At 44.1% G+C, this 23,884-nt stretch overlaps 2 protein-coding genes across 7 annotated transcripts; one reads left to right on the forward strand and one right to left on the reverse strand.

The window, feature by feature from the left end:
* Window positions 1–26: 26 nt before the first annotated feature.
* Window positions 27–6,661, reverse strand: LOC307075035 (drebrin-like protein). 6 transcript variants are annotated; one of them, XM_079735534.1, is made up of 21 exons: window positions 6,331–6,661; window positions 5,941–5,996; window positions 5,527–5,639; window positions 5,263–5,337; window positions 4,745–4,888; window positions 4,567–4,644; window positions 4,318–4,469; window positions 4,134–4,188; window positions 3,824–3,901; window positions 3,510–3,658; window positions 3,276–3,330; window positions 3,083–3,169; window positions 2,788–2,939; window positions 2,660–2,720; window positions 2,508–2,582; window positions 2,138–2,249; window positions 1,586–1,825; window positions 1,249–1,323; window positions 1,093–1,142; window positions 748–802; window positions 27–655 (listed from the first exon to the last, which is right to left on the reverse strand). In XM_079735534.1, the coding sequence occupies exons 1-21, from the start codon at window positions 6,411–6,413 to the stop codon at window positions 519–521; spliced, it is 2,082 nt and encodes a 693-aa protein (XP_079591660.1). In that variant the 5' UTR covers window positions 6,414–6,661; the 3' UTR covers window positions 27–518. The 6 variants fall into 6 exon arrangements, with proteins under 6 accessions (XP_079591660.1, XP_079591658.1, XP_079591659.1 ...); XM_079735532.1 differs by having other exon boundaries at window positions 3,510–3,661; XM_079735533.1 differs by having other exon boundaries at window positions 3,824–3,904.
* A 4,080-nt stretch (window positions 6,662–10,741) lies between these two features.
* Window positions 10,742–23,533, forward strand: LOC307074128 (transcription factor 7-like 1-B). Its single transcript, XM_079734138.1, has 12 exons — window positions 10,742–11,671; window positions 11,834–11,903; window positions 12,068–12,192; window positions 15,942–16,025; window positions 16,412–16,526; window positions 17,255–17,348; window positions 17,840–17,926; window positions 18,748–18,867; window positions 20,200–20,359; window positions 20,968–21,075; window positions 21,424–21,475; window positions 22,413–23,533. The coding sequence occupies exons 1-12, from the start codon at window positions 11,486–11,488 to the stop codon at window positions 23,018–23,020; spliced, it is 1,809 nt and encodes a 602-aa protein (XP_079590264.1). The 5' UTR covers window positions 10,742–11,485; the 3' UTR covers window positions 23,021–23,533.
* The last annotated feature ends 351 nt before the right edge of the window (window positions 23,534–23,884 follow it).

Genomic DNA, 23,884 nt, shown 5'->3' on the forward strand with positions numbered 1-23,884 from the left:
AAAAGTAATTTGTTGTGTGACAAAAATAGTCATCAATCATTTAATTTCAAAATTGTTGTTACTGCAATAGTACAATTAGGCTCATACTCTTCAGATACTCATGGGTCAATAACTTATTTTGAATGATAAGAAAGGGTTATACGTAGACCATGAAAATAAATTGGGGTCATGCAGTCGTCTTTCAGACAGGGTTGTTCAGCCAGAGTAGGTTAGTAGGGTAGCAGCCTTATAAGAGGGCCAATACTATTAACTACTCAGGAAGCCAATACATCCTATACTCTTCACAAATTAAAAATAGAACCAATCCATTGTATTTCACTATTTCAGAGACATGTGGTTAGGCTTCATGCAGGTAAACATTGGGGCTCAAACTCAGAACCTAATAATAATAATTAAAATATTGGATTATTTTCTAGATAACTTGAGATCCTCAGATGTTGCCAACAGCTGCATTGTAATTAATTTAAAGCAGACTTTAACAGACGAGAGACATGAGCATTACATTGGCCAGGTGCCTGCTAGAGAAGCTCCACGTAGTTAGCGGGGAACAGCCCATAATGTCCATTAGGAGCGTATCCTCTCCACCATCCCCTGTCCACCTTCTCGATCCCGGTGATGAGGTCATGGAGGTTAAAGGTGATTTCTGTGTCATCCACTGAAAAACAAATTGAGATGATTTTATGTAATTTGGTGGACGACATTTTTATAAATTGTTGCATTAATTGTCTTGTAATTGCTGTATCTTACCAGCTTGGTAGTCGTAAAGAGCTCTCGCCTTTAGCGTTTGGTCTACAACCGTCAACTGAAATGTGAAAAGGTGTTCTATTCATTATCAAGGGTTAACCTCAAGACTTTAACCTCAGGATTTAACCTCAGAAATGTATTCTGGAGAGTAGTATCCTCTCAGATGATGTGTGATGGATAGATCAGCACAGTGGCGAGTACAATTCATAGGCTGATGATTGTATCTATCAATCATACATCTGGGGGGATGAAAATGGCTTTTTGTGACTATGACTGCATGGGGGTTTCTGGTTAGTATGAACACATGTTGAGAGACTGGGGAAAACGGAGACAGGCGTGTGAACCCACGTTTGGAACCTCTTCGTACAGGTCCTCATACAACGGCTCTTCTTTCTCGTCTGATCCAGTGGTGACACGATGAGAAAAACAAATGAAACCAAAGATAAATAATTAGCAGTTGACTTCACAAAAAATGACCACATGCTTTTTGTTTGAGCGTCTTACAATCTCCCTCAGGCTCATCGTAGTCATCGTCGTCTTCAAATTCATCTGACCATTCGTCCTCTGATGAAGCATTGTCTGTAGGAGGGAGAGAGAGAGAGAGGGAGAGAGAGAGAGAGAGAGAGAGAGAGAGAGAGAGAGAGAGAGGGAGGAAAGGTTAGAGAAGGAGCAAAGTAACAAAGACAGAGAGAGGGGGAAGAAAAAGACATGTTAGCCCCACGTCAACAATACTTTGTCTTGTTGCTGAGTAAACACCAGATGTATCTCCACTGGGATATGCTGGAGCTCCACAGCGGGTCACCATTAGTTATTATTATTAGTATCTGGGTATGTATCTGACCTGTGGGCTGAACAGGTGGGAAGTCATTCTCGTAGAGTGCACTGGAGGGAGACTCCATGGGTGGGTCCGATCTAACGGGCGAGGCGGCGATCGCTTCACGGCCCACTGAGATGGTCGACGACGAGGACGAGCTAGGGCGTACCACCGGAGCAGGGGAGGGCGAGAGACGACGCTTCGGTTCAGGGCCCCAGGCTCCGCCTTCGCTTGAGTTCTGGGAGAGAAACGGGCTGCGCAGTTTCCCTGGACAATATGAGAGCACATGAAATGATTGCTGTGTCCTGTGTCATAGACGGGGTTTAAAGGGCCCCTGTTTCACCACCAGGCCTGATCTTGATTGGCAAAAGGATTCCCCAGAGTGACGTCACAAGTGGGAGTGTCCTCTACCAGTTGGTTCAGTCCACTGGGTAGGCTGGTAGGCTGATCCGTCTACATCCATCTGTGTTGGTGCGCTCTTCTTGTGATGTCACTAGTCGATTTTGAAATGGCTTATGCTGGCCAGTGAACCAAAAACCTGGAGAGAAAACAGGGGGCCTGCGTAGTTGTCGGTCATACCTGGTTGTTGAGTGAGGGGTGGTCCGTTGTTGACAACGGGACTCTGCTGGTTTTGCTGCTTAAACACGTCTCTTGGGTTAAAGGACCTCTGGGATATCAACAATTTGGCTTCCTGTGGGCAGTTGTATTAAGGAGAGCTTAGTTTGAGGTAGGAGACGATGCAAGCTCAACGTAAGTATGTGAATCATCTTGGATCCAGCAGGCCTATGAAGGTCGAAACAATTATGAAACAAGAGAAGAAAGGGAAACACCCCCCTTGCCCAGATTTGATATTTTCTTCCATCAGATTTAAGTGTATTCATCTAAAGTCGGATTTGTGATAATAGTAGGCCAAGGACATGTGAGGGTTGGGACACTTATTTAAACTTACGTTGGCTTTCTGTACTGATTTGGCAGTCTGGATCCCATTGTTCTGGTAGGTTTTGTGTGGCCTCAGTTCCTCGTACTGAAACGCACACAGGGTTAATAGGTGAGTTGTACAATAACGAGGAAAAAACCTTCATGCACTTAATAGGATCGTACCTTTGTGTGGGTCTTCTTTTGCGTTTTATCAATTCTTTCCATTTCTTGTCTCTTCTGAAAACTGAAGATACAGAAGGGTTAAAGAACCTTTCATGTGTGTGTGTGTGTGTGTGTGAGACAACATATACCTATTCTGAACAATCAAGGCCCTATTTTCTTTGTCTCTTTTTTCTCTTTCTTTGGCTTGTCTCTCTTCTAGTGCTCTCTTCTCTCGCTCCAACCTCTGCTTCTCCTCCTCCACCCGCTTACTGGATTCCTTCCTCCGTTCCTCCTCCGCCTTCTGCAGAACAGGGCATTATAAGATGCAACAATTAGAAAAAGTAACGATGGAATATAAATTAGCAGGTAGAGTTGGTTCATATTTGTTCAGGATTTTGTGTGAAATTGTGTCTTTTTTAAATAGATTTGAAAAAGGGTAAAGACCTGAGTTTGGGCCCAGAAGTGATCTTTGTCAGTCTTCTGAATCTCATCTCTGGCGTTGATTTTCTTGTAAGAGGGAACCTGATATAACTAAATATTGGATAGCATCATATAAGGTTACCTAACATACCATAATTTAACAAAATGTGATTGAACAATAACATAACCCATGACTTATTCGTTTTTTCTATCTTACCATTTTATGTTGCTCTTTATCTCTTTTTTCTATTTCTAGTATCATCTGAAAACTCCTGTATGGGATAAAAATAAAAGCATTAAAACACTTCTGTATGTGTGGGTATGTGTGTGTGTGTGTGTGCGTGTGTGTGTGTGTGTGTGTGTGTGTGTGTGTGTGTGTGTGTGTGTGCATGCGTGCGTGTGTGTGTGTTTGGGGGGGGGGGGGGGGGGATGGGTGTCAGTCACCACAAACCTATTCTGAATAATGGAGGCCTTCTTTTCATTGTCTCCTTTTCCTCCTCCTTTAGCTTGTCTCTCTTCTAGTGCTCTCTTCTCTCGCTCCAACCTCTGCTTCTCGTCCTCCACCCTCTTACTCGACCCCTTCCTACGTTCTTCCTCCTCCTTCTGAAAAGATTTTTATATTTCGATTTTTGTATTAATCTAAATAAATTGGTGATATTAGATAATAGTTAGTAAAGTTATATAAATGGATAAATTAAACATGCAATGAAACAAATCATTTGGGGGACTTAGTATTTTAAGATGCATTTGAAACAGAATAAAGACCTGAGTTTGAGCCCAGAAGTGATCTTTGTTAGTTTTCTGAATCTCATCTCTGGCGTTGATTTTCTTGTAAACAGAAACCTGCTACAACATAACACAGCTTAATAAAATCTGACGTAATGTGCCATTTTAGTAATGTAGGGTTTTTTTTAGGTAAATTAATTGAACAGAGAGGATTTTTGAGGATTTCAACCACATCAGGAACAGAGCATTAATATACAAATGTAATGTGCCAATCGTGACATTATGTAGGGTGTGTGTGTGTGTGTGTGTGTGTTTTCACACTTTCACACACAATTCTACCTCTTCTTACCGTATTCTGTTGCTCCATCTTTCCTTTTTCCATCTCTAATATCTTCTGAAAACTCCTGTAAGAGACAGATAAGGTGGGTTATTTCTGTGTGTGTGTGTGTGTGTGTGTGTGTGTGTGTGTGTGTGTGTGTGTGTGTGTGTGTGTGTGTGTGTGCGTTTGTGCGTGCGTGCTGGAGAACATATACCTATTCCAAATAATCGAAGGGCTCTTTTCTTTCTCTCTTTTTTCTCTTTCCCTCGCTTGTCTCTCCTCCCTTTCTCTCTTCTCTCGCTCCACCCTCCACGTCTCCTCCTCCACTCTTTTACCGGCCACCTTGGGAGGCACCTTCTCGTCTCTCTGCATCCGAGTACATGGTTTTGCATAGGATTTAGAGAGCAAAGAGAGAGAGTGAGAGATACTTTAGAATCTTTACTTTGAATAAAACCAATAAAACCTGAGTTTGGCCCCAGAAACGTTCTTTGGCAGTGCTCTGAATCTCATCTTTGGCGTTGGTCTTCTTGTATACAGAACCCTGCCGTAAGAACAAGACATCCTTTGTTATTATAGTCTGTTTGAGATGGTGTTTGCGTACATGTCTAATGCGTGTGAATTCACTATATGTGTGTGTTTACCACAGGTCCACTTGGTTCATGACTATGTTCTGTGGTTTTCATGGGGAAGTTAAAGTTGACCCCTGATGCTTTGGCCACTTTGGCCAAGATGGTTGCTGGTTCGACGTCCTCCTCCGCACGGGCGTTGACGGTCACATGAGCCCCCTGTCATCATAGAAACAATGTCATCAATGGGCTGATCCACAATGTCATTAGCCCACTTATCACTGAAGGATCGTTAAATCATTATATATATATATATATATACATTGACAGACAGGATAGTGTACTGCTAGGGTGTTTAATTCCCAGCAAAAAGGTACTGGGGTTCATACCCAAATGTCCGTAACCAGGCACTCTTGAGCAAGATGCCTGCATAACCCTAGCTCCTCCAAAATGATGATATGTCTGAATACAATCAGAGTGTGTTTGCTTTGGTGAAGTGTCACCTGAATGACTAGAGCAGATCCAAAGCACTGGTTCTCCTCTAGTCATTCAGTGTCTGCTGAACGACAGAAGTAAAGGTAAAACAGACTCACCTTGAGGAAGCTGGCCATGGAGGTAACATGGTTTGCGTATACACCCTTACGAAAATCCTTCACGCCGTCACCTGTCTGGTACACATACACAGAAACACAGACACACAGACACACACACTCAGACACACAGAGACACACATACACACACTTTATTCAGCGGGTTCTCGTGACAAGCTGGATTATTGTTTTGCATAATTGACACTACTTTATGAATGTGTGTTTGTGTGCGTGTGTGTGTGTGTTTGTGTTCTATGTTATTCTCACCCAGTTGATGAGAACATATTTGGGGAGTCCAGAGTTGGGATCCTTAACGCAGCAGAACGCATACATCACTTTCCCACTGCTCAGCTCTTCCACCATCTCCTCCAACCCCCCTTCTACACACACACACACACACACACACACACACACACACACACACACACACTCACACACACACAAATACACGCACACACGCAGAACCAGGAGCACAGACGCACAGAGAAACAAACAAACACACCACAAACACACACAGGATAAGAGAAAGGAACATACAAATAGAGAAACAAGAAAGCCCCGTAACACACCGAAACAGGAAGACAAGAAAACACGCACACGCACACACAAACAGTTCTCTCAGCCTTTCACTAGAACTGATAAACAGTCATCAATATTCTGGATCATGTGATTAGGTCTTACCTCCTTTCCCTGCAAGGCGAACGATGCTGCTGTCACCTTCATATGTAAACACAGCCCTGATGTATAAAAACACGTTAATTATTATAAATATACTCATAAATGTACTAATATTGCATTAGTCTGGCAGAGGTGAAAATGTAGTTTCCCCAGAAATCATAATCAATGCCAAAAATCAGCAAACATGTGTATGTGTGTGTGTGTCTGTATGTATGATTGTATGTATATGTATCTATATATGTATGTATGTATGTATTTATGAATGTATGTATATATGTATCTATGAATGTATGGATGTATCTTTATATGTATGCATGTCAAGTGCTAAGTGTGTACCTGTGAGATAAAAAGAATAAAATAGCAACAGTGTCAGAACATTAATGGCTCTCTCACCAGTTTGCTTGTGACCTTCCATCCACTACGTCCTTATACGCGGCCATTAGAGTAACCCCATTCTTACTCAGATTAGCTGCCATGATGTTTCACCTTCTCCTTTTCAACTCCTATTAACACTTCCAACCGAATAACCGAGTCTGTACTATGTACTATTACCATTCCTCCGTGTGAACAAAAAACCCTGAATAAGAAGTTCAACTAAAAAAGTAGGATCTATCTTGGGAGTGGCCAAAGCACAGATTGTAAAAAAAAAAGTGATGTGAAAAGTGATGTGAAATAGTAATTCAGGCAAGCCGTCGCTAAAATGAAGCAATGCTAATTTCAAGGAAGCAACACAATGAAGGCAGTCTTTGCCTCAAGAGTTTATTGTGATAGGCTTGTTAGTTTTTTTTCTCTCTCTCTCTCTCTCTCTCTCTCTCTCTCTCTCTCTCTCTCTCTCTCTCTCTCTCTCTCTCTCTCTCTCTCTCTGGTGAACCCGTAAGGGCAGATGGCAAGAACAAGATGGACCACATTCTTCCCAAAGTATGAAAACCACGTTTCTCCCCTTTCAATCATTTAGAATTGGGGCCTATGCCCGTTGGTTGAACACAGATATCTGAACTCAAATATTGTAACTACCTTGGCTTGTATTCAAACTAAATATCAAAACAATTAAATAATTAGGTTGAAGGACTGTAGTAGGTCTGTGTATGTGTGTGTGTGTGTGTGTGTGTGTGTGTGTGTGTTTGTGTGTGTGTATGTGTGTGTGTGTGTGTATGTGTCGAACTCTCTTAAGACCACCATTAGTATCAATTTAATCCTCACAATCCTATTCTATTTGGTAATTTTGAGTTGGCCTATATTCATACATCTATAGGTCGGCTCAGCTCAGGAGGTAGAGCAGTTGTCTTGTAACCAAAAGGTTGCTAGTTCGATCCCCAGCTCCTCCTAGCTGAGTGTCGATGTGTCCCTGAGCGAAACAATTAACCCTCACTGCTCCTGACGAGCTGGCTGTCGCCTTGCATGGTTGACTCTGCCGTCGGTGAGACAATGTGTGTATTAACACATGTAAGTCGCTTTGGATAAACATAATTTATATACATATTCTATACATGTGAATGATCTGTAAAGTATATTTCTCAAGTGCAACATGAAATAATCTCCTAATTAATGATAACTGACACTCAAACGCGGATAGGCCTACTGTATAAAACTAAAATCCCCCTAAAGTAGTAGTTGAGCTATTGCCAGTAAAAGTATTACGATGTGTAGTTCCCCACTAATCAAATTCTCCCAGAAAAGATCCTTGGATGTGTGCAGGCAGAGGCAGGGTTCACATTAAGGTCGAACAGAATGAGGTCGGACTTCCTTATTAGCAGCATAAGCATCCCTAACATAGATCATAACCATAATTACCTCTCACCTAATGGTAATGAAGACTATTTTAAGTGGAATCTTAAGCGCCTCTACAAAGCGTGCCCTTGTGTGTGTTTGTAGCAGGGCTACAATCTGAGGTTGATCAAATTAAAACCACAACATACACGAGGCTGCCATATGTTGTAATGGCCAATTTACCAATAACGAAGTACCCTAATTACATTAGGGTCCATGTATGTACTTTAAACAAGCATTCATTCACATCAGCAGTCTGTCAAATTGTTTTAATGTATTGTGCACTATCCAACAGGAGTATAATTGTATCATACAACGTTCAAATATTCACAAAGCGTAAAAAACTACAAGTACTGATAGTTTGTTGTGATAAACACTGATTTGTGATCCATGCGCTCCATCAGAACGTTGTGTAATGTGCCAAAGTATGTTTTACCACATGGTATATTTCAATGTGCTTTAAAAAATATATACCTGATGAGCATTTCAATGTCACTGCGAAAAACATGGTTCTTATTAAAGAAGAATTGACTAATACACTGATGGACTCCTAGATAAAAGGTTACGGGTTTCGAGCCCCATTGTGCAATGTAGCTTTCAGCTCTTTAAATATATCTGACCTTTTGTCACTGTTGATAAATGGTTCTGCTAAACCAGTTAATAGGAATAATAGTAAAGACGTTTCATGGTGATGTGCAATAACCAGGTCATTGTATGTAAAATCCCAACATGTCTCACGCATTTTTAACAAAGCATAAGGAGAGAGCAAATAAAGCGCATACATATGGCGATGCATTACTATATACTGCATACAATAACATTAGGTATCCACAGACACACTGTGAATACCTAATAATGAAATAGGAAAGACCCATTAGGTTCTGTTTGACACTAGTACACTGTCTACTAGTTGCAGTATCACTAGCTGGCTGCCCTCCAACAGACCGACAACTCTATCTTCTTTAGATAAGATGTTACCATCAACATCCGATCATAAAAATATGCTTTAAAACAATACGGAAAAGAAAATGGTACCAAATGTTTTAAGCATTCACAGTCTTTATATCTAGGCCTTGTACATTGTTAGGTCACAACTCAATGACATTTTTTGAAGAGGAGCATTCAAATGTTAGTTGTTGTGTTGGTAGTAATGCTTTCACATGTGATGTGTGGTAAAGCAAGTGTTCATGTAGTATATTTAAGTTTATATAGGACTTTACAGTACTCCCACTCTCTTGAGTCCTCTCAAAATGGAGGAGTATCGCCAGGCGGAAACCCCCATGATGCATTTGGACACACAACCCCTATACACCCCCCAAGGCCTGCTCAAATTTCTAAACGTTCCACCATACTCCCCACTTATTTTCCCCGAGCCTACCTTATTAAGGAATATTAAAGGTTAAACAAAGCTCCTCCGGATGGAAGGCGGGAAACAATGAGGCCTTGAAACCCGGCGTGTCCACATGGAGCACAGAAACACATAGAGCACACATCTGATTCTCCACGGTGTACACATAAACACACTTAAACGGTTACTGTTCACACTCGCTCACTCAAGGACAGGCCCAAAGGCTGTTAAATCCCTCTCGCCCGGCCGGTTCTTTTACGCTAGCCTGTGGAATTCCCAGCGTCTGCTTCCCTCATTTTATAAGAGCCAACTCCCTCCAGTTGTCAAATTTAGGAGAATACAAGATTCGTCTTTTTTTCTCCCTCTTGGACTGTCTTCCAAACCCCTCATGCACACACACACATACACACACACACACACACACGCATACACACACACACACACACACACACACACACACACGCACACATAAAGACCGCCCTGGCCCTATACCTTAACCACCCCTCCCCCATCACATATATGCAGACAAATATACACAGCTGCTGAAGCCTGAGACTCGAGTGTGTGTGTGTGTGTGTGTGTGTGTGTGTGTGTGTGTGTGTGTGTGTGTGTGTGTGTGTGTGTGTGAGAGAGAGAGAGAGAGAGAGAGAGAGAGAGAGGGAGAGAGGGAGAGTGTGTGTTTTGCCAGCTCACAAAAGCTGTGTCTGGACATTTCACCATTCCTCCCGGACAGAGCAGTTCTAGCTCAGCCAGTCCTGGGCTGCTGTTGAGGTCTGTCGTCACTGTTCTGCACTGTAGCATATAGCTCCCAAACCCAAACTCTTATCTCGCATGTAGCAAGGAGACAGACAGTAGGCCTGCACCTCATGTTTCAGGTTTCCACCAAAAAAAAGTCTTCCTGAATGGTGGAGCGAAACAAGAAACCATAGGCGTTTTCCAGAATCCAGATGTGCGAATGTTCTCTCTCTCTCTCTCTCTCTCTCTCTCTCTCTCTCTCTCTCTCTCTCCTCTCTTTCTCCCACTGTTCATCCTTGTGTTTTGTTGAACACAGAATCACAAGGGACTTTTGTAATCTCTTACAGCATGCTCTCTTCAATACATTCAACATATACAACTCTGTCATTTGACTTAGAAAAACTTGAGTTTCCACCTCAAACTTATTTTTGGTCCTCTGGGCCAAATAGTGATAGTCTTATTATGGAGAAGCAATTTATACCTCATCGGGATGTAGCAACATAAACTGTTTTTAAAGGAATCAGGCCTCAACCTCCAATCAAACAACAAAATAATCTTTTTTTTATAAATACTTTTTTCCGTGACTCCCAATGCTTCTTGGAATACTTTTACTATTGCCTTAAAGTAAACAAATACATATCTTAATGATGCAAAAAAAAGAGTCAATAAGCTAATTAATGGAAAGGGGTAGTCGGTCTGCATGCAGACCTACTGGGTTGGTTCATTGAGTTCTAGAAAATAATCTCTATGGGCCTACTCCTGCTTCTTTAAAAAAAAAAAAAGTCCTCCTCCCTTTGTGCCTCCCTGTTCCTTAAAACAAAAAACGGGCTGTAGACGTCGTGGTGAGTAAGCTGATCGAGGTTCAGGTTAGTCATGAGTTAGTGATGAGTTACTGGCGGGGAAGGGTCAACACGCTGATCGTGGGTCGGTAAGACTTCACTCCTCCCCCAGACCTCTCCGACTGTCTGGCTTTCCCTTCCACCCAACTTCAGAAACACCAATCGGCCGTCCGTTCCCACGCCTCCACGAACAAGTAACAAGAAACTTCTTGAATCAGCAAAGATTTTAATATGCGGAAACGACCAATTTAAATACCATTAATGGATGGCGTGCACTGCAAAAATAGGATTAAGGCTCGTAACGAGTAAATAGCTTCGATCCCCGGTCCGCTCCGGACTCACTGAGGGCAGAAACTTTTTCGTGTTAGATCGTTACGGTCTTCGGATCGCTCCGTCGTTCATTGTTTTCCGTTCTGTTTAAACACATCACAGTTCATCGTTGCACAGTTGCACTCTGATCGTTGTGTGTTTTCGACTGGGATCTGTATTATTTGATTTTTTTTTCTCGCATCGGGGCTTGTGATTCGTAGTTTTGTTTTTCCCTCGGATCACAACGAGTGGATCAGAACTAGCGGACTGTCGCCGACCTCAGGAATTCGCAGCAACAAAATGAGCCCCTCTCCGATGCTAGCTAGCTAGCTGGCTCGCAGCTTCCCTCCATGCTACTGTCTTATAACTCTGTATACGCTCATTTAGCCCGCGGATCGATCGTGCGCTTGAGTCCCCCTACGGACAAGCTAAACATTAGTAACTTTATATCAAAGTGTCGCTGGATGTGTTGACGTGCGGCAGCCCGGGACACCGCGGATAGCCAGGAAGCTAGCCCTTTTTTTTTTTAGCTCTTCTTGTGGAAGACAACATGCCGCAGTTAAATGGTGGAGGGGGGGACGACCTGGGAGCCAACGATGAACTCATCTCGTTCAAAGACGAGGGCGACCAGGAGGAAAAGATCTCTGAGAACGTGTCCGCCGAGCGGGATCTGGACGACGTCAAGTCGTCTTTGGTGAACGAATCGGAGAACAACAGCAGCTCATCCGACTCCGAGGTAAGTTAGCAACTTTCCCCCTCACGTTTCTCCAAATGGCTCCCAGGACCAAGTTGCGGTGTCTCCGCCGCCGCGCTTCTTCTTTGTGCCCCCGTGTGTTGTTATTATACAAGATGATTAGACATTAGTCTTGATCCCGTTTCTACACCCTTGTGTTAACAGGCGGATAGACGTCCTCAACCCAGACCTCATCTGGATAATTACGCCAGACATAGAGAGCTCTTCGTGGAAGGTAATGTGAACACTTTCTACTCTGGGATATCTTTTTTTTTATTCGTGCATATCACGGCCTGCAACCCTTGTTGTTGTTGCAGTTCTCAACAAAGCGAAATTTGTATCATTTTTATAGAAGAGCCATAATAAAAGGCACGTAACAAATCTCCATGTGTGTTGCAGCCTTGAGGAGACAGCAGGATGCGGGAGTCTTCAAACCATCCCCGTACGCGGGCTATCCCTTCCTCGTGATCCCGGACCTTTCGAACCTGGGCAACCCATACCTGGCGTCCCAAGCTGCGAGAACGGTAATATACACTTTATTGAAAGTCAATGGATTGATTGGTGTAGTTAAAAAAAAACACACTACGTGCTGCAAAGGAAACGAGTGGTGTCAAAAAAAAAAGATTCTCCCTGGGGTTGTATTTTCTATTTATTATCTCCACTCCTGTATTCTTAGACCAAACTGTTCAGATCATGTGCTTGAGGGTTGAGTCTATTGGCTCTGCCTTGCAGTGACATGGATGAGTGATGGGAGGAAGCAAACGTTATTATGCATCTAATAAACAAATGCAGATAAGCAGTGTTGCCTTTTAATTAGGTAATTACCCAAACAACCCAAGCAAGGGTTACCAAGTTGCTGTGCTTTTTATTTTCAGTTTATCCTGACCTCAGTCAACTCAGTGGCTAATGCAATATAGATAAATATAGATAAAATATTGATAATAGGACCATCCCTGTATATGTGATGTTGCATGATAGGTCCCTCTACGGAGCAACAACTGAATACACTTTTGTCTGATCAGTCGAGAACAACAAGGTATTTCTCAATGAGGTGGATTTTGGTTTGAAATGGGAAACAAGCATCGATATGACCCGTGTTAACCACTCTATTGGTAACCCGGGTTGTTTAAAGGGTGACTGGTGTTATGATAGCGTCTCCCGTTGTGGTATTAAAGGTAGGCACGTCCCGACACAGTCTTCTGCTTAAACAAACAGGTTGCATTGCATAGGGAGCGTTGGCTATATGCAACTTCAACTTGATATTAGATACTAGATGTGTAGGGGAAGTTGCTAAAAAAAGAAATGACTTTTGTCTTTCTTCCCTGCAAGGGTTGAGTGTTTGTTCAAAATTGTACAAACCATGTTCATTCTTTATAAATAAATAAATAAATAGAATCTTTACAAAACAATGCTTACCATAACATAGATCTATTGGCAATAGTTGAATGCCATTTTGCAGTTTGTTTCCATGTTCTGTCATACTGCTGGGCTTCTGGGTTGCCACATTACAACTTGAATTTGATTACTTTATCTCAGGTGAGCTATAAGACGTTTCCATCAGCACAGTCTCTCTCCTCGCTTTCCCCCCCCCCCATTTGCATTTGATTTAGTGTCAACCCCTTATTAACATAGTGTTTTGAAAATTTGCAATGTACACAGGGATCCAGCCTCTCTCCACCTACTTTTGAGAGCGGGCCCATTGTAACATGCCCAGTCACACATCACCTAAATTCTTCAGGCTTTGTAATGCTTAACTGTGGCGTTAACGGCTCATTGTTGCCCAATGAAAAGCCCGAACAGGCCTAATTCATGGCTCCGCAGGTAAATCATTAGAGCTGATTATATTAACACTCACAGTACCCCTTCTTAAACAGATGCAAAACACACACTCACACACAGACACACACACACACCGACCCTGTTCAGACCTGACATTAAAAATGCAACTTGGGCGATCTGATTGCCAGCCGTTTAACACACTGCAGGTGTGAACGCATTGAAAGACACACGAGGGAATCTGATTACTAGCCCCCACGTTTGGAGGCAATCCAAGCGTTGTTTACAAGGACACGACTAACCTGATTACAATGGGCCACGGGGCAATAGTGGCATTGTATATTTTTTTCCATGTAAACCACATCGTGGAGGCTCAGTTGTCAGCATAATGCAGAAATCACACTGAGGGACACTAGGCCAAGCTAGTCCTTGGTCCTTTACAGTAGGGTCCACTGCATGTTTATACGCATAGCGCGTGCATTCACACTGCATGTGTATAGATGTGTGTATGGGCTTTCTCTTAATATGGCTTGTGTGTGTGTGTGTGTGTGTGTGTGTGTGTGTGTGTGTGTGTGTGTGTGTGTGTGGGGGGGGGGGGGGTGTATGAGTCTTCCTTCTAATAGCAATCCCTGATTCTGAGGTCTCAGACAGCTTGGACATGGATTACTTAAAAAATATAAATAAATGCAACTTGGGATGCTGGTATTTCTAGGGGAAACCAACTCCAGGTTGACCACACGCTTGTACAGCTAACATGGGTACTAATTTGTAATGTTGCAATATTTGTGCTTGTAGATTCGTAAGAGACTCTTAAACTGTTGGAACTAGCAACATTGGTGTTTGACAGTAAATCTAGCATAGTTGCGGTTTAATTAAACCTTGAACAAGGATGTAACTTTCTTCCCTTTTTATAATAATAGAATAAACATCACAAGCATAGGCAAGTTTAAAATAGGTGAAAGTGTTCAACTAAAAACTTCAATATATATATACTCAATATTGTTATATATATAAGTCGATTTTGTGGTATTCCTGAAAGAAATGAATTGATAATGGTAGTGAGTGATCAGAACGGTTAGAGTTAGTTAACCTACTAACTTGATTAAGTTTCTCTGTTGGTTTTAGCAATCACACATCTTGCGTAAAGTAACATTGAAGTGCATTTGACTTTAATTTAAATCATATTGAGTATTAACATGTTTAACAATACAACAATAATATGGAATGGCTAAATGGTACCAATCATTACTATTTTAACCAATATATTTATAACACAATGATCAATTCAATTAATATCGAAGCACACATTTATTTTCCACTAAAAACATATTCTGGACAATTTACAATCTTCTCCAGCAACCCCTGTATACCGAAACAGGGATAGTTGAATACAAAGCATTCTTCCTAAAGCGTCCTCATGCCCCTCCCCGCCCCACCCCGCTCCCGCCACACACACAGTGTAATGCTGGTGTGTTAGGGGGTCCGAGGTCGGAGGTCATGGTGGTGAGTCCGTTGACGTCACTCACAGTTGAATGAACACCAAAAGCATCCTTTTCTCCCTGCCTCCTTCGCCTTTCGTGTGTGTGTGTGTGTGTGTGTGTGTGTGTGTGTGTGTGTGTGTGTGTGTGTGTGTGTGTGTGTGTGTGTGTGTGTGTGTGTGTGTGTGTGTGTGTGTGTGTGTGTGTGTCTGTGTGTGTATTGTCTATTTGAGACAGCTCAGGGAACAGTAATACCCTTATTGGTGGTTGTGGTGGTATGTAGGCTGTCTGGGGAGGGTGTTCTGTGTGTTTGTGGGGGGTGGGGAGTGTGTAGTGTTTTGGAATACGCCTGACTCACCCAGGTTTACTGGCGTGCACATAATAAAGTATTTTATTGTCGAGTAGATCTCCACAAGCGGGAAATATATAGCATCGCTGTGGGATTACTATTCAGAACTCTTCATTGCCCGTACGATAGGAAATGCAGGAATAAGACGTGGATGATGTGTGAACATTGTACTTGAGATTTGTCCTTGATGGGACAAAAGTACTGACAGAAACGTGTAACACCACAAAGAGAACAGCTTGTGTGTGTGTGTGTGTGTGTGTGTGTGTGTAGAGGGGTCTTGTGTCCTAGAGGCGACCTTGTCCAGCGTCAACGCGCCGTTATGATTGTATGCATATGCGTTGAGAAATAGTTTAAGACATTTTTCAGAGCAATGGCAATTATAATTTTGAGGACGTTACCATTTTGGCCACCAGGGGGATTTGTAGGCTAACATCAAATTTAACAGATTTCTTTCTCTCAAAATGAAGTTAAGTGGGTTGTTGGAAAAATCGATGTAATCATCGACAAAACATTATTACTACATTATGAGGTTTATCTATTTACAGCCCACACTGTCACTGCCTTGCAAACTGTTATCTGTAATCACATTGACTCACGTGTTATTGTTGTTGATTAGATACAATTTTCCTTGACTAACTGTCTCTCCCTTTGGGTTCTCTTTCTGACCCAGTACCTACCGATGCAATGGCCCCTTCTGGACGTCCCGGGATCAACGGGCATGAAGGACCCTCGCTCCTCCACCTCAAGCCCCCTGGTGAGGCCTCAGAAGCACCCAGTCAAACCTAGTTTGTAGAAAGAACGCTGGACTGTAATGATCTCAGACGGCTCATTTGAGGCGTCTTAAGAGGAGAGTGAAGTTAAGAATTAAAGGGTTGATAACCGCGTTTAATGTAGAATACATTAACACATATATAACAACAATATGTGTAAAACTATAAATCATACAAAAAATATCGATATGCACAATAAGCGAGGTAGGAATTTTAATATATTGTAAGCTGAGACAAGGACATTATTGGGCTGCTCTGATATAGTTGCATTAACAAGACAATGGGCATGTGTGGAATCTAGTGGACAGGCGTAATGCTAATGTTTCTATGTCTCTCTCTCTCTCTCTCTCTCTCTCTCTTTCCCGTCCAGTCCAACAAGGTGCCTGTGGTGCAGCACCCCCACATGTCGCACCTGTCCCCCCTGCTGTCCTACAGCCCAGACTCCTTCCCTCCCCAGACTCCGCCCCCGTTCTCTCCGGATGCAGGTAAGCCCCGCCCCTTCCCATTCAAAAGCTACGCGCCGCACTTAACACCCTCTCTGAACAAATGCATGGTAACCATGAGTCAGCCAGTTGTTTTCAGTAGAACTCAGTGATCATGACTGTAATAAGGCTTTTTATGGTTGTTAATTCGCTTGCATGCTGGAGGTTAAGGTTCAGTGTAGTTCATCTGTAGTCCGTAACCTCAATTCAACTACACAGTGTTCTTTTCACAGTCAGCAAAACACATTTCAATCAATATAAATCAATGTCCATCTCAGTGTTTTGATAAGGGATGGATGACCCTTGTAAACAACATAGCAATCGCTCACATCATCAAAGGTATTAAAAACTCCATATATACAGTAGTATACTACTCTAGGTACTTAATTGTGTAGCATCTACAGTAGCTGCTATCATTGCTTTACACGGGGAATGGGTTAGCCTAGCGATTGTAATACTTGCACTTGGTTCTATGAACATCTTTACTGTACCGACAGCGATAAATTGTTTCACTTCTTATGACAAATGTACTTATTGTAACAAATGCACTTATTGTAAGTCGCTTTGGATAAAAGCGTCTGCTTAATGCCCTAAATGTAAATGTTAATGTACTCTGTTCACACGCGACGGCTTGTATTTAAGTGCAGTAGGAATGGAAGTAAGAGGACGCCGATGTCAAGTTGTTTTTGATTTCAATCTGATCCGGTGTATTCACGCTATTCATGGTGCAGGTATGTCCCGGGCACCTCATCCTGCGGAGCTGTCCCCGTATTACCCCCTCTCTCCTGGGGGAATGGCCCAGATGGCCCACCCCCTCGGCTGGCTGTAAGTAATACTCTCTCGCCCTCCTTTCTCTCTCTCTCTCTCTCTCTCTCGCTCTCTCATTCTCATTCATTTTCTCTCAGAACAACACCACAGCCGACAGTCCATTGTGTATCACATTTCATCATAAATCATAACTCTGTAACCATGAATAGCGCCACTAACATGTCCCTTGGCCTGTCCAACTCCTCACACAAATCAAACGCTAAAAGACCCAAAACACATTCCTCCAGTTTGTTTTTGTCGCTTGTTCACATCTTGTTTTACTTTATAATGTGTCGTATAACAAAATACGAGGGAGGTCCACACACACACACACACACACACACACACACACACACACACACACACACACACACACACACACACACACACACACACACACACACACACACACACACACACACACACACACACCCCGCTGTGCTGTTTGTTTCTGAGTTCATCCCATATGGTATTGAGTGTGTGTGTGTCACGCCTCCTCCTCCTCATAGCCCTGGCCAGTCCATCTACCCCCTCACCGCAGGGGGCTTCAGATCCCCCTATCCCGCCGCTCTGGCCATGAACGCCTCCATGTCAGGGTGAGTTCACCGTCATAACATCAAACCACTCACCTCCACTCACTCACCTCACACAGTCACCTCACGCAATCACTTCCAGCTCAACGCCTCCACTCACTCACTCACCTCCAGTCACTCACCTCGCACAGTCACCTCACTCACTCACCTCAACTCACTCACTCACCTCAACTCACTCACTCATCTCCACTCACCTCCAGTCACTCACTCATCTCCACTCACCTCCAGTCACTCACTCATCTCCACTCACCTCCAGTCACTCACTCATCTCCACTCACCTCCACTCACTCACTCATCTCCACTCACCTCCACTCACTCACTCGTTCTCACTCACTCACTTCCACTCACTCACCTCAACTCACTCACTCATCTCCCCTCACTCCCCTACATTAAACTCACCCCACCCAGTCCCCTTCACTCACTCACCTCAACTCACTCACTCATCTCCACTCACCTCCAGTCACTCACTCATCTCCACTCACCTCCACTCACTCACTCATCTCCACTCACTTCCACTCACTCACTCATCTCCACTCACCTCCACTCACTCACTCATCTCCACTCACCTCCTCTCACTCACTCGTTCTCACTCACTCACTTCCACTCACTCACCTCAACTCACTCACTCATCTCCCCTCACTCCCCTACATTAAACTCACCCCACCCAGTCCCCTTCACTCACTCACCTCCAATCACTCACTCGCCTCAGACTTCACCTCACTCACTCACCTCCACCTGCTCACTTCAGCTCACGTATCCACCCACCCTGTCGATGCTCTCCTCCACAGCGGTATTCATGCGGGTTCCTTGTGTTCTCTCCCCAGCCTGGTGTCGGGGGGCTTCCCATCCCACCTCATGCCCCCCTCCCAGACCTCGGTGCCCCACCCGGCCATCGTGTCCCCCGCTGTGAAGCAGGAGCCCCGAGAAACAGGCCACCACCACGGGTGAGGACCCCCTCCTCTGTGTGTGTGTGTGTGTGTGTGTGTGTGTGTGTGTGGCTCCTGATTTACCCTTGCTGAGAGATTGTGTGTGTGTGTGTGTATGTGCTTTATTCTCGTTGCATTTGTGTGTAGAGTGAGTGTTGGTCTTCTTGTGTTGGCCTGTGTGTGTGGATGCTAATGTGTGTGGGTGGGTTTAATGCAGGTCTGATATTGATTTAGACAAAGCATTTATTAACAATTACTGGTTTATTGCGTGGTTAACTCCCAGGGTTAGGTCTTGGAGGCTACGTTAACTGACTCCGCATTTTGGCAACTGCTGTAAATGAATTTGTGTCAAGCACGACAGCAAATCAACAGCTTGTCTTATCTCTTTATGATGGCAATGTGTAAGCATGACTTTTGCACAAATATGTACACCATTGTGTACATTTCATTTATTGTGTAAATTTCTAAACTCGTAACATGTATAACCTTCAGATAATCTTTGTCAATTCTAAGCTACTTGTTGCACTACAACCACGTTGTGTCCACTGTATTGTAGCCCTACCATCATGTTTTTAGCCCTACCGTCATGTCGTGTAGCCCTAACATCATGTTGTATTCACCATGTTGTGTTAACTATCTTGTAGCCTCCCGTCATGTTGTGTTCACCGTCTTGTAGCCCTACCATCGGGTTGTGTTCACTATGTTGTAGCCCTACCATCATGTTATTTTTATGTTATAACCCTAACATCATGTTTTATTAACCATGTTGTGTTTACTATATTGTAGCCCTACCGTCATGTTGTGTTTACTATGTTGTAGCCCTACCGTCATGTTGTGTAGCTCTGACATAATGTTGTATTAACCTTGTTGTGTTAACTATATTGTAGCCCTACCATCATGTTGTGTTTACTATGTTGTAGGCCTACCGTCATGTTGTGTAGCTCTGACATAATGTTGTATTAACCTTGTTGTGTTAACTATATTGTAGCCCTACCATCATGTTGTGTTTACTATGTTGTAGGCCTACCGTCATGTTGTGTAGCTCTGACATAATGTTGTATTAACCTTCTTGTGTTAACTATATTGTAGCCCTACCATCATGTTGTGTTCACCATGTTGTAGCCCTTCCGTCATGTTGTGTAGCTCTGACATAATGTTGTATTAACCTTGTTGTAGCATTACCATCATGTTGTGTTCACCATGTTGTAGCCCTTCCGTCATGTTGTGTCTATTTTTGCATGTATGCATTATCTGTGTCAGGGTGCGACCTACTTCCTAGCCGCTGCGCCCCGTCTCCCTCCTATTCAACGTCTTGACCCATTTCCTCCTCTCCCCCCCCCGTCCCTCCAGTAAGGTGTCGTCCCCAGTGGAGAAGGCCAAGGACGACCGGCCCCACATCAAGAAGCCGCTGAACGCCTTCATGCTGTACATGAAAGAGCAGCGGGCTAAGGTGGTGTCGGAGTGCACCCTCAAGGAGAGCGCCGCCATCAACCAGATACTGGGCCGCAGGGTCAGTACACTGACTCCCTCCCCCACACTCTCTCACCCCATCTCACACTCGCACTATCAAACAAACCCACTGACTCAGTCGCTCACTCTCACACACACCCTCCCACTCACTCCCTCACTCACACTCTCGCTCTCAGACAAACCCTCTCCCTCTCAAACCCGCTCACTCTCACACTAACTCACACTCTCTCTCACTCTCACACTAACTCGCACTCTCACTCACTCACACACTAGCTCTCACTCTCACACACACCCACTCACTCTCACCCACTCACACACCCACTCAGTCACTCTCTCTCTCGCGCACACACACACACCCACAATCACCCACTCAGTCGCTCACTCTCTCACTCTCCCACTGACTCATACACAGGCGTGTGTGCACTAACTCACCAAACAGGCTACCTGGCCGTTATTCAAATGCATCTGTATGAGTCACTGTGGATGAAAGGCATTTGCAAGATGACCACGTGTTATCATTAACGCGCTTGTTTCTTAAGTTTTATTCTTTCCGTTCTGTTTTTGAGCGCTGGAACAGTGAATCCTAGTTTCCGATGGCCTGTCCAGTTTTGCTAACTCTGGTGTTGTGTTGTTTTTTCCCCCGAACAGTGGCACTCTTTGTCCCGAGAAGAGCAGGCCAAGTACTACGACCTGGCTCGTAAGGAAAGACAGCTGCACTCCCAGCTCTACCCCGGCTGGTCGGCCCGGGACAACTATGTGAGTACAAAACATCCTCATCGTAATAATAACAGTATTCTAAATGTTTAACTGATGGTCTTCCACGGGTTGGTGTGTCCAAGTCGGGGTCTGTGTCGTTGTATTATAAAGGAACAGATTTAAACAGATCTGTAGTTTGATTTGATGTTTAGAGAAATGTTTCTCAGTTTTGTGTTTATTGTAAATTCCTCCTTCAAAGTTGATTTTGCCCTTCTCCTGGTGTGTTGAACTTTGATATGCCTTTGGGGTGGATTAAGTCCCCGTCCATCTTTCTATGAATCTCCCCGGTGGTGTGTGTGTGTGTGTTGAGGTGGTGTGTGTAACGTGGTGGTCTTGTTCTGCTCACAGGGTAAGCGGAAGAAAAGGAAGCGGGACAACGGAAAGTGTGACTCTGCAGAAGGTGAGATCTATACATGGACAGATTTAAATATCATGTTCACACGATGGACTTGTTGGAATCCTTTAGCAAGATGCAAGTCAGTCAGGTGACAGACAGCTGAAATCTGGGCGTTTCGCTTCGCATTTGCTTCAACCAATCATGTGGCGGGAGACCGGGATCTGCAAGAGCGTGATTGGCTATTTAGCTAGCGGTGGCAAACACCAGGACTAGTCAACTTAAATGGAGCTTAAAAGTCCCGTCAAGACACCAACACATTTAGAGAATGTGTCTGTCAAGGTTTCAAATCCACATCGACTGTCCACTGCTGAGATACACATTCATCTCAATCCCGCTCTGAAAGCTGCATGCACTCGCGCTAAATAGCTTCTCTGCGGAAGAATAACAAAACAGGAGGTGAGGTGCAAGTCTGCCCGTGTTATGCTCCACCCAGGCTCTGTGGCGGCTCCGGCGGTCCAACTGTCAGAGGTTATAATAGACCGCTGATGGGCCTATGATAGTTGGACCACAGGATCAGAGGTTACCCTCCACATGAGAGACACCATTCTAGCCTCATGAGCGGTTCTGAGCAGAAGCAAATGATGAATTACTACTTATGATAAAAGGAAACCCTTTATTGAAGCTATGTAGAAACATATCACACCAAGGGTTTGAGTCATACAGTGAACCCTGTGCCTCCATCATTGATATGGGCAGGCGAAAATAAGCTGTAGGATGTACGCCAGACCTGGTTAATGAAGTATGACGTAAAGTTAAACGTTGGCTTGTGTAAGCACACCCACACGCACAAAAACTATGCATATTATCTGATGGAAATGTGAATATCTGATGTTTTTATCACATTTTCCATCTGCCTTTTTCTTTTCGAAGCGTAAAAGTCTCGCTAGACAAGACGTAGCGCATACCGCCCTAAACCTGTTCCTGCCGCTTCCTCCCCCAGTGTCCGCAGGGGCCTTCTCCCCGCCGTGCGTGCTGAGCCCCCCCCAGGAGAGGGCGCCGGCGCACTCCCACCTGAGCCACACCCACCTGTCCCAGGCCAGCCCCGCCTCCTCGCTGGACTCCCCGGCCACGCCCACCACGGCGCTGGCTTCCCCTGCCGCCCCCGCCCCCACCCACACTGACCATCCCCACCCGCACCACGGAGAGGGCTCGTCCATGTACGCTGAGCAGGTGCAGCCCCTCTCCCTCATCACCAAGTCCCACCGCTCCGGCCGGGACCCCCACCCCCACCTGTCCCAGCCGCCGGCCCCACAGCCCTCCTACCTCCACCCACACCCCCTCATCCGCAGCGGAGCCAAGATCTCAGGTCCCCCCTCCTCCTCCTTCTCCTCCTCCTCCTCCTCCTCCTCTCACCCGCATTACTCCCCCCACATGGTGTCGGCGAGAAGCAAGACCCCGCCCATGGTCTCCCGCTCTTTTCCCTTGCCTTCCATGTCGGCCCCTCCCCCCACCTCCTCCGATTCGGCCCACCACCAATCGGAGCAGAGCCTGCATTGTGCCTTAACCCAATCGCAGCCCCTCTCACTCGTGACGAGAACCAAGAACTGAGTCTGTTTTTTAAAGGGGAGGGGCCTGGCTGTGGCTTATTAACCTCACCACCCCCCCACACCCCCTTGGGCCCCTGAAATATGAGCGGTGAAGTGACTTCATGCCCTGAATCAGTTGGTAATGATCAAAATGGTGGAACTCTTGCCTTATTCGGTTTTTGTTTCGTTTTTTTTGTTTACCTCCTTTAAGACTGTAAATTACTTTTTTAAAACCCCTGTTTTTGTTAGACACTAGAACACATTTTAGGAAAAAAGAAAAAAATATTGGTCAATATTTGACTGCCTCTTTCTAACTTCTTGGAACAATGTATTTTTGTAATGCCTCAATTTTACATAGCATCTTTTTCCCCTCTCCACAACGATAAGCATATTTTCATTTTCAAGTAAGGAATAGAAAAATAAGACTGGTGTAATGATCTTGTTTCATATGAATTTTAATGTTAGTCATGAGTTTAGATCTCCTCGCATTTATTTTATACAACACCTTCCCAATGTGTTAATAAATATCCATTTATTTCTGAAAATCGTTTTTTCTGACTTAATGACATTTCAGCCTATTTTTCCAATTGAGATTCACTAGTGAGACTTAGACAATCAATAGCAATCAACATAAATAAGTTTCAAAGTTAATTTGCTGCATGAGCTACTTTAAACCATCCACAACTGCACAGAGTGCAAAGAAGCCATATGCAATGCATGTACATTTGTGATGGAATATGTGAAGTGATAAAAGGTTGGTCGAAAACATTTATAATTACAGTTCTACCATCTAGACTGTAGACTAACAACCACAAAAGAATACAGCTCCCAAATGTCCGACCTATGAGCAAACGATACACGTGCCTTGTCATGCCGAACTTTGGTT

Source organism: Pollachius pollachius, assembly GCF_949987615.1.
Source record: "Pollachius pollachius genome assembly, chromosome: 4".
Classification (NCBI taxonomy): domain Eukaryota; kingdom Metazoa; phylum Chordata; class Actinopteri; order Gadiformes; family Gadidae; genus Pollachius; species Pollachius pollachius.

Bases quoted from the DNA above. Each gene is read 5' to 3' on its own strand.
- LOC307075035 (XM_079735531.1), bottom strand. From the start codon at position 6,413: ATGGCAGCTAATCTGAGTAAGAATGGGGTTACTCTAATGGCCGCGTAT. The intron at 4,470-4,566 runs GTTTTATTGGTT...ACTCGGATGCAG, and splicing joins GTTTCTGGGGCCAAACTCAG to AGAGACGAGAAGGTGCCTCC. The intron at 2,721-2,787 runs GTATATGTTGTC...CTGTATCTTCAG, and splicing joins GCCTTGATTGTTCAGAATAG to TTTTCAGAAGAGACAAGAAA.
- LOC307074128 (XM_079734138.1), top strand. From the start codon at position 11,486: ATGCCGCAGTTAAATGGTGGAGGGGGGGACGACCTGGGAGCCAACGAT. The intron at 12,193-15,941 runs GTAATATACACT...TTTCTGACCCAG, and splicing joins CGTCCCAAGCTGCGAGAACG to TACCTACCGATGCAATGGCC. The intron at 21,476-22,412 runs GTGAGATCTATA...TTCCTCCCCCAG, and splicing joins AAAGTGTGACTCTGCAGAAG to TGTCCGCAGGGGCCTTCTCC.